Raw genomic sequence first — 10,433 nt, 5'->3', positions numbered from 1 at the left:
TTCTCATACTACCATTTGGATTATAACCATCAGCGACAGAATAAACCCCATTAACCATGCGTCAAGGCAGTATGAATATGGAGCCAATCATGATCATCCCTCATCAGAGATGATGGATGCTACATCCCTAATCTTCCATGTGCTGAGGTTATTCTGCGTCTGGGGTAGATAAAATCCCCCCGACTTCAAGTTTAGTGGAGTATGACGGGATGGATATAAAAAGAAAATACTTGATTAAAAAAAACATGAAGTTGTCAACCAGAAGATAAAACCGAGATAAGAAAGCACCATCAATATGAGAAGCATAAATCTTGAATTTGAAAAGGGATACGCATCTCAAACAGAACGTCAGGTGCAGTAGAATCCTGAGGCCATTTTAAAAACAATAGCAATGCTATGAAGACATAGCAGAAGAATTTGAGAGCCTAAGGCACTCACTTTGACACCTCTTAAGACAAATGTCATTCCAATTAGGCACTTGATGTTGATTAACACAGACAGTCCGGGCACAAGCATCAGCGCAAGCATCTAGCTCAGAAACACCGCAAACAGTCACACAAGTATCAGGAGTTGGGTCTTTAGAAAATGCGCCAACCTTCTTCAGCATCCTCTTCGAAGTACACACCCTCTCACAAACAAATATTTCATCTGAGCTCTTTTCGCGACCCCGAGCACTCTTTAACCTCTGCTCGTCCGCTCGCCTGTTCTTCATCCTGAAAGCCTGCCCTGCAACCACAGCTGGTATTGCAGCCGCAACTATAGACCACCACCAATCCACCATTTCTAGATAATTGCTCAACCGCTACACTTCATGCTATCATAAAACCTTTATAGCGAAAAATAGGAGAAAGAGGGGAAGAAAAGGTAAATCCATCAAGAAAGGTCTTATTTTTATTTAAAATATGGCAAACTACATGACTTTTCTCCACAAAATTCAATTAGCGTGTCACCAAAGAGACGCACCCTGACCAAGAATTCTTTTGTTCTGCTTTTTCAATAAAGGAAACGCAACAGCTCAATGATTCTGATAAGAAAGTACAGAACATAATTTTCAAACATTGATCTTTATTAGTCAAATTCTATCTCCCTTTCCTTCAAATGCCATGTATTTCTTACCCTCCACAAAACCCTTTCATTACAAAATGATATAAATTTGTTTTGAAAATTTTATAGCATAATAACCACTTCCACAAATAGTACACCATTTTCAATCATTGCAGCAGCTTACATTCAGGCAATCTCACTTCTTATCTTCAAGCAGGGAAATGGAAAGAGCAAAAGCCATACATAGGAGCATCAAATATGCATAAAAGCCTGTTATTACTCTAGATAAACTATAAGCTTATCAATGTTCCAGAAAAATTCCATAACTAAGTGATTGCATAAGCTTAAGATAAAGGGAATCAGGGCAATAAAAATGAATAATTCTTTGACCAAGGAAAAATGATATGATGCTGAGTCTCAACGAGAGCACTATCAAAAAAGAAAAAGGAGAAAAAAAAAACCTCATTGGAAGATCCTCTTTTTGGTAATCAACATTATAAAATTACTAGCCCATGTTATCCGGAATTAAATACGGAGAAAAACAGGATATACAAGACAATGAGATTATACCAAATGGCTGTTGAAATATGTAAGCATGTGAATATAAGCTCAAACACGTAATAAGAATAAAACCCTACAGATACAAAGATTTTGCCAGTCAAAAGAAATTCAGAATTCAATATTCAATGCTGCAAAGCTAAAAATCGAAGGGAAGGAAGAGAAAAAGAGCGAGCCTTTAGTTGTTACCTTCTGGACTGAAGAACCCACTTCGAGAAAATCAGAGAGGGCCAAGGAGAGAGCACTTGGAGCAGGGGTGAACCGGTGAAGGGTTTTACAGATGGGGAGGAGAAGAAAACAGACAAAAACAGAAGCAAAGATAACGGGACGGCGTAGTTTCTTTTTGGAGGTACTAACATGCCCCTCGACAAAACATGTTTCTCACTTTGCCCCATGATAGGATTTTCAATATTTCTCAATTGACACAAACAACCCAATTGGGAAGCTATATATCAAATTGAATACTTAAACTTTGTCATGTAATTTTAAGTGTGTTTGGATAGTAAATTATTTGAGATAATTTTGTGAAAAAATACTGTAGCACTTTTTTGATGTGATGTATGTGAGATAAATAAGGTGATTAAAAAATATGTTGATAATACAAATAAATCAGTGTGTGTAAATAAGATAGAAATAATACGTGTACCAAATATACTCTTTGTTATAAGATTATAGCAGTTCAATCAACTTAAACATTATAACTTAAGTTACATAAATAGTAGGAACTATAAATGTGGGTGGGGAAAACAAATTTTGTCAAGTGCAGGCCTTGTTTGGACAGTCATTTTCTAAAGAAAAATTGCTACGTTTTCGGTGAACACGTTTCCCAATCACCTTTTTACCTCACATATATTAAATTGTTATAGTATTTTTTCTACAAAAGATCTAGAAAAATGCAATCCAAACTTAAGCCAAGTTTTTTGCCAAGTTTGTCTGCTACAACTTTTTTAAAAACTTTACCTACAGTAATCTCAAAAAAATTTTCAAAGTTTTTAAATAATACACTTCAAAATATTCAAAAAAAAAACACACTTCAAAATTTTTTTAAAAAACTTCTACAGTAAACTACAGTAAAATTTTAGACAAACACCCAAAAAACTCACCTTTTAAATAGGGCCTTAATTCTTGACCTTGAAAGTAGCAGTACTTTATACAAATAACTTTCTAACCAGTTGTGGACTAATTAGTTAGTTAGACACACTACTTTTGTTATATGGGATGCTTTAGTTAGATTAGTCAACTAGTTACAACTAGGAGTGTGCAAATTCGAAAAATTTCGATTTACCGACCGATTTCGAATTGAATTCGAAACTTCGAATTCGGAATTTCAGTAATTCGGAATGGAATTCGATAATTCCAATTTCGAATTGGTCGAAATCGGATCGAATTCGAAAATATAATTTTTGAAATCGTAATTACGGATTTCGAATTGGGGAATTCGAAATCGGAACTGTTATTTTAATTTCGAATAATAATATTTATATATAATATAATTTTTTTAACAATACATATATAATATATATTATATAACATAATAAGTTAATAACAATAATACTGATACATCTAACAATTGAAATTGCAAAAACCTAATCTGTTAACTCTTGTTACTCTTCGCCACCTCTTCCTCATCGTCTCTCAAGACTATCTCTCACCTTCCTTCCTCCATCTCTACCGCCTCCACCGCCTGACTCACTGTCTCACCTTCCTTCCTCCGTCTCCGACTCACTGTGATTTCCTACTTCCTCAACTTACTCTCTCTCACTCTCAGTTTCACCTCCATCTTCACGCCACATCCATGCTCCTGCCAGAGAACCTTTGTCGGCGAGAATTCCGAAGCCTAGGCTGGCGGAAAGGAGGCATACTCAGGTTCGCCGGGACAATCAACTAAAAGAGGTGATACCGCATACGAAACGAGTTCCAAACCGCTTCGTGGGACGAGTCTAAAAGAATAAGCTGAGGCCGTCGTATTGAAAGAAAAAGGCCTACTCAGTGGGCCGAAAGGGCGATAGACTACACCCAGAACAGAGGACAGGGTTGGTATATTTAGAGTATCTCATTTACTTGCGATCGGATCGGTAACCAAAAGCAAGCTTGAAAGGGTGAGGGTGCCCTTGACTTTAAAGAGCCGGGACTAGTTTTGGGCGATGAAGTTGACGGCATCCCTGGCGGTGAACAAAGGACGTCCATAACCGTCGTCGGCGGCAAGCATTGCAGCGTAAAGAGCTCCAATGCCAGTGTCGGTGATAAGATTGAGGAAATCGGCAATGCGAGATTGGGAATCAGCGGATTTGGCATGGATCTGGTCTTCGAGAAGGATCAAGGAATGAGCGGCGAAGATGGCAGAGGGGGAGCCGACTCTGCCGCCGTCGATACTGAGAATGTGAGTCTTCTTGGGGGGTTGGCAGTGATGCAACCACTGTTGCTCGAGCTTGGAGAAGATTTCCAGCGTCACTTTACTCAGCTCCAACCCTCCTTCCATTGGTCGTTTCTCTTTGCAGTTTGTACTACTTACTAAATCACAAGTAGCGTAGAGAAAGTTGGAGAAAACGGAGTAGACTTAGACTGGCAGGAGTTTGCAGTGGTCGGTGAGAGTGAAGTAGAATAGCAATAGACCGAGAAGGGAGGAAGTGCAGTAGACTAAGAGTAGAGTAGGTTTGAATTCGGTGAATTCGAAATTCGGGTATCGAATTCGAAATCGGAATTGGCCATTTCGAAATCGAATTCGGTCGGAAAAATTCATGTCAAAATTTCAAAAAATTCCAATTTCAAACTTCCGATTTACCGATTTCGATTTCGATGCACAGCCCTAGTTACAACTTTATTACGTTACATGTACATCTTGCATAGAACAATAAAATTGGAGATTCTTCGGCAAAGGAAATCAACATTTACCCACAAATATGTGTTCACCATTTTTAAACATGAAGTTGAAAAAGAACAAATAATAGACTTAATAATAATTTTCAAGTGTACATTTTCCAACTCTAGGTCACAAATAATGAATTTTATGACAAGCTCGTTTTATCGTGCTCCCGTGGGTAGCTCGGTTGGGATTGATCATTTATAATTACAGTAAGGTCTCAGATTCGATCCCCATGTGCTATTGTTGCTGGGCATATTTGGGGCGAAACTCTGCCCAACTAAGGGATTAGTCTGGGTAATTTTGGATACCCATTTAGACCCGAAAAAAAAAGCTGTCGTTTCATCACAATAATAAATATACATGCATCTCCCGTTACAAAATCATCATACTGGAAGGCAATTTAGGAGCGCTCGGCAATGGGAAACCATAAAAAGCTGAGAGAATTGATTTGTTCCATCATCCATGTGAATAACAAGCAAGGCAAGGCATGTGGTTTTTTGAGGGGGTACTTTGTAATTAACTCTTTATCCCTTCTTGTTTTCCTTTTGGCTTTGGTTTCGTTATTAGGACCTGGGAGACATTGAAGGGAAAAAGTCGTCCAAGGTCTGGGAACTCTCATTTCTGCGCAAGTGCTGTTGTAAATTGGCCACATTTGTTTCACTCCCCATTGTCTCCACTCTCCAACAAGAAGTGCAGATTATACGGAAAGAGTTTTGAGTTTTTTGACAGCTAACATCTGAAGTTTTTCTGGACTCTTTTCACTTCTACACGTAAGTTAATTTATCCTTTTTCTTTCCAATATTCATAGTTATTATTTGGAAATGGGACTTGGGGACTGGGGAAATTAGAAGGGGCAGGAGGATTTCTTGAATGTTTTTCTTGTTTCTTGGTTCATTTCTTTTGATTTTGGTTGTAGTTTGATTAATTTAAGATCGATGAAAGCCAATACTGCTTGGTTACCACTGGGTTTAATCCCCTATTTTTTGCGATTGTGTCGATATGAACGCTCTGGGCTAAAATGTGGTCTCTCAGTGCTGTTAATTGGAGCATCTCCTGTGTTAAATTAACTGCTGACTTTCAATTTCTGACAATTCACAGCTGATGTTGTTAACTAAAAGTATTAACCCTTGAGCTGCAGCGGAAATGATTTTATTGCCTTGTAATAATTTAGCTACAATTTGTGGTCCTACTAGATTTTTGATCTTTGATTGTTACTGAAGTGCAATGCTGGACCATTGGTATATGTTCGTAGTTATGCAGGGGCATTCAACTGCTCTAACATGACAATGTCTTTTTTGCCTTTTTTTGTTTTAATTGTTGAGAATTTGCAGCTTTCCAGCAGACCTTGATATTGATATCTGTCCATTTCATGCTAGTTCCAACAACTGGATGTACCTAATGTAGAGTAAAGTTTTCATGCTTCGGAGTTTGAAAATTGCCTTTACCTCTAGACATCTCTGATAGTCTTGGCATCTCAATATCCTAGATTTGAGGAAATTGTAGAACTTGATACCTAGAACCATTAGGCATTCTCATCCTGAAGACCTGCACTGAGCATGTGCAACAAAGATCTTTACTTTATGCAGCGGTTCTTTGAGGATGTGAGTGGTTGAAATGCTTGAAGCTATAGTGTTGCATGGGCAGCCATTCTGTCATGTGGATGTGATTGACGGTAGGGGTATATTTTTCAATGCATTTGTGTTTCAAAATAATGCACTCTTAAATGCTATTTAATGTAGATATATGGATGATAATGATTAGCCGCTTTTGTATATTGAAAGGGAAGATATAAGATACATTCAGTTTCCTTATATTGCATAATGCAGTCTGTTGATATCTAGTATGACCTATTATTGCTCTGTACAGCTTGAATTGCTTTAAGTACGATCAAATACTTGAAAAACCTAGATGTCAGTAAATTTTCTTGCAGTGTGATGTCTATTGTTGATCTGATAACGTGCAACTCCATATAGCAATGTGCATGAATGCAAAATTGATCATTCAGTTGCAGACGCTAAGATAAACTAAGGGCAAGTAACAGATTTTCTGTTGGAAAAATAGATGAGAGAGCGACTACTGTTTTTCAAATCTCGCAAGAGTTATCATTCTGGCGATTTTGTTGGTTCAGCTCCATATTCTTATTACAAAAAAACCTTAGTTCTCCTGCATTTCACAAATAAATGTTACTGCCAGTGAAATTAGTACATTCTGTATCTTGCAAAGAACAAAAGTGAGTCATATTTTTACTTCATTTGATGGTAGGTTGATGAAGGCACTGTAAGTGGAAGATGTAAAGGGAAGTGGAGAAAAACAGGTGGAGATCTCATTCCACTGTAAGGACACTACAAGTTGGAACTGGCCCTTTGCTGCTTGGTTGTTTGGTCTCTGCACTAATTTGTTAATTTTGAAGTTGTGGCAGCAGTTTCCTCTTCCTGCATCTTTTTGTAAGATCCTATTCAACTTGGCTTGGAGTTTGAGCATTTAAATTTGTCCATGCACCCTTTAACAGTGTTCTGAACAGTTATGTTGTCTATACCTTTCAATGATAAGATGCAAGGGATACACGAGTTGTCATAGTGTGCTATTCTGAGTGAAGCTATGAAGCAGGTAATTCTTTCTTGTCAAATTCATATGCAGAAGGCAATGCATAGGTGCTTTATGCTTCATTATAGGCCAGAAAATTAAATGATCCTTTTGAATGTATCTTACCAATAATGGATTTGAACTGTAGGAACTCCAGCGCTCCAAATCAGGTTCATGTAAGCAAAAAACAAAAGGTTAGCCCATCTTTTGATTTTGTATACCATTTTATGCTCCCTTTTTTTTTTTGTTTTTTTGCTTTTTTACATGAGTAATATGAGAAACTATTTAATTCAAGAGAGAGGTAGCTTCCTTCTAGTTTTCTATCAAAATAATGTTTATTGAAGTTTTCATTTTTGTTCGTTCCATTTTATGGGGCGTACTAGCCTTTTGGTATGTCACAAGGATTTTGACTTAGCTTACCAGTTCTCTTACCCTCTTTCTAGTCTCTCTCTCTTTTCTTAACTACATGACCAAACTTTGTTGAATTTTATGTTACGCACTTCCTACTTTGGGGCATCAAAAAGTTTTTGACACAGCTTGACTTCTCTTATTCTCTTTCTGATTTGCTGTCTTTTCTTTACTTAATTTGTGATTAATCATTATGAAGGAAGAAACATTTGAAGCTTTTTGCTCGTCTCTGCGCCCCAATCTCGTTAATACTGATGCTTATGTTATTTGTGAAGGTAATAGGTTTATGAGGTATTAAAAAGTTGCACTTAAGAAACTCACAAGATGGTAGTTATTGAAAGTGTTAGTCATAATTCAAAGTACTCAGTTATTTATCTTACTTTTCACAGTTGCATGGTTGTTTGAGCAGGAACAGTTGTGGCTGAGGCATCTCAAAATAAAATGGAAAAGCAAACTAAAATTGACAAAGGCGAGAATATCAAATCCCTTTCATCTGTAAGTTTGTCTTGTCTTCTTTTTCGTCTGGTAAAATCAAGGGGAAAATGAACACATTCTTCCTTCATTGCAATATCACCACCCAACTGTGAGTGCTCAGGGAGTCTAAATTGTTGAAGGTTTATAGTAATGTTTGGAATTCATACTGACACTTCTGAAGAAAAGCAAAGTAATGCAGTCCTCAAGAAATGCATTAGAATGGAAATCTGTGCTTTGTTTTATTTACTCCGTAGCTTCTTGAGCTTTTTATGGTCTGAGCCTCTTAATGGGCCTGTTTGATTGGATCATTATCTATATGTTTTAATTCATGTGCATCTGCAATTTTGTGTATCAGGTAAAATCAAATTTGGAAAAGCTAAATACCAAGTTAATGACAAAAAAGTCGAAGGAAATAAATTTGGATTCAGTCAGGAGCAAAGAAGAGAAAAGCCGGAAAAGGAAAAAAGAAGATGAGCAGAAGAAACCCAAGTCAAATAGCATAATTTCTGTGATTACAGGCTCCTTCCCTTCTTCATTTGCATTTTCTCATGTTTGACTTGTTGAGCTTTTCATTTTCTTCTTTGCATTTGTATGATAAATGCAGCCAACTCCAGAAGCAAAGCGCAGAAAAGAGATCAAATTGGAGCCAGTGAAGAACTCTGTGAGTAATTTGCAATTCTAGGTTCCATTTAAGGATGAATCTTAATTGTCTTCCTATCATATTGTTGAAACAATTTTGGGATCTTAGGGGAATATCTCCCTAGTACAATTACTATCAAAAAGTAAGAGTGCAGAAAGCAGAAAACCAAAGCCTAATATAAAGCCCAAGAAACCAAAAGCCACTTCAGTATCTGTGAGTAAACATCTTTTCTGGTCTTACATACCTTAATTTCCTCTTTGCAAGGCTTGCATTTTTGTTCTGGGGTTTTTGGTTTCCTTTAATTGAACATTATATCAGGTAAAAACCTCAAAAAAGAAGCCTTCAAATGGTACTGCTGCACAGAATTCAGTTAAAAAGGGCAAGACGACTTCAAAGTCTGAGCAAGGAAAGGAGGAGGAGGAAACGGAAAGTGGTAGTCATGAAAAACTTAAACCAAAGAGCCCAAATTCTGTGAGCAGATTACAATTCATACTTGCACTTTCGTACTGGATCTTGTTTTTGTGCTTCATGAGACAAAATTTATAGTTTTAGGATTATTTTCGTTCAGAATGCAGAGGCCAGGGAAAAAAATCATGATTCACTTTCAGTGAGAGCCGAACCATCAAGAAGTAAAGATCAGACACAGAATGCAACCCTAAAGACACCCAGGCTGAGTTCTGTGAGCGTGTGCTAGTCCTTGTTGTCTCTAGTTATTTTTTAACTCATTGTTTTTCTTTTTCTCATCAAATAGTTTGTATCTTGTTGAATCATGCACATTCTTTTAAGATTCATCAAACACAGATGGAAGCGGGGAAGCAGAAGAATGCAAAAGCAACTAAACATGAAGTTGTGGGTCAATTTTATCTTTGCTTTCTTTTGAGCATTCTGCATCCTTCATCTCCTGGGCAGCATTTGTTGACTTAGCTTTTTATTATGCTACTAGCAGTTGCCATCCTTGGTAGAAAAATCTAGAGATCCGAGTTTACGCAGACTGAAAATAATGCGAGCTCTTGGTTTGATCCCTCCTGCTGCATCTCCATTCATGAGAACTGGTGCAGGGGTCTGAACAGACTTCTGCTTTAATAACTATGCGCGGGTTTTGCAACTGGGAGGATAAAATAACGACATTTTGGTCCATTGTCATGGTGCTTTATTCAGCAATATAGCTGAAATTGTCTATTCGGCATTTCTTACTGACAAAGGGGTGGTGGAAGTTATGTAGCTTATGCCTAAATTTTGGGGATTTTGCAGAGTGGCTAGAGAAATTTCACCTTGTAAACTAGTCAGCAACTGCAACAAGACATCTGTATTGATGGTCTTATTGTTAATTGAGAAACTAAAACTCAACGTGACATTTTTCTGCAGGCTGACTCGTAAACTTGTCAATGTGGAACTCTTATATTTGTGTTGTAACCTAAAACTGTGTACATTGCAAAGATGCTTATCAGAGCACGACGCATATGCTGGAAGAAGCATGTGAAGCTGTACCTTTTTCTTTTGAACATGTCCAGAGGATGTGATTGAGCTACTGATAATTTGGACGGTATGCTTCTTTCTTTTTTTTTGTGAAAGGAATATGAAATTATACCCTTCCCCACCTTTTTTTTTGGTTGTGTATCTTGAATATCTGAATCGTTCAGAGAATGTGATTGGTCTACGCTGATCATTCAGCTGGTATGCTTTGTTTTTATGTGGCTGCATGAAAATGTGCTGCAGGAGGTGCCAAATTCTCTTGCTGAGCCAATGTCCCACTGAATAGTAACAATGAATGCCTTTTTTGATATGGGAAGAGAAAAGTGTTGAAGCTAGTAATGTCGCGTGCAGTTTTTTTTTTTTTCCACCTCTGCTTTGTTAAAATCCTTA

The 10,433-nt window shown here is 37.4% G+C and overlaps 2 protein-coding genes across 10 annotated transcripts; one reads left to right on the top strand and one right to left on the bottom strand.

Annotated features, from left to right (window-relative positions):
• Nucleotides 1–294: 294 nt before the first annotated feature.
• On the bottom strand, nt 295–1,927 carry LOC113711810 (uncharacterized protein At5g64816). Its single transcript, XM_027235019.2, has 2 exons — nt 1,792–1,927; nt 295–826 (listed from the first exon to the last, which is right to left on the bottom strand). Exon 2 carries the CDS (start codon nt 779–781, stop codon nt 395–397), a length of 387 nt encoding a protein of 128 aa, XP_027090820.1. The 5' UTR covers nt 782–826; nt 1,792–1,927; the 3' UTR covers nt 295–394.
• A 1,233-nt stretch (nt 1,928–3,160) lies between these two features.
• Nucleotides 3,161–10,173, top strand: LOC113712708 (uncharacterized). Of its 9 annotated transcripts, XM_027236236.2 has the most exons (13): nt 3,161–5,235; nt 6,728–6,909; nt 7,016–7,072; nt 7,197–7,242; nt 7,656–7,731; nt 7,866–7,951; nt 8,286–8,438; nt 8,535–8,591; nt 8,679–8,783; nt 8,889–9,041; nt 9,139–9,249; nt 9,357–9,419; nt 9,514–10,173. In XM_027236236.2, exons 6-13 carry the CDS (start codon nt 7,898–7,900, stop codon nt 9,634–9,636), a joined length of 819 nt encoding a protein of 272 aa, XP_027092037.1. In that variant the 5' UTR covers nt 3,161–5,235; nt 6,728–6,909; nt 7,016–7,072; nt 7,197–7,242; nt 7,656–7,731; nt 7,866–7,897; the 3' UTR covers nt 9,637–10,173. The 9 variants fall into 9 exon arrangements, with proteins under 9 accessions (XP_027092037.1, XP_027092035.1, XP_027092033.1 ...); XM_027236234.2 differs by lacking the exon at nt 7,656–7,731 and having other exon boundaries at nt 9,372–9,419; nt 9,517–10,173; XM_027236232.2 differs by lacking the exon at nt 7,656–7,731 and having other exon boundaries at nt 9,372–9,419.
• Nucleotides 10,174–10,433: the final 260 nt, after the last annotated feature.

This window comes from Coffea arabica, chromosome 10e (assembly GCF_036785885.1).
Source record: "Coffea arabica cultivar ET-39 chromosome 10e, Coffea Arabica ET-39 HiFi, whole genome shotgun sequence".
NCBI lineage: Eukaryota > Viridiplantae > Streptophyta > Magnoliopsida > Gentianales > Rubiaceae > Coffea > Coffea arabica.
This window is presented reverse-complemented; position numbering and strand designations above follow the sequence as displayed.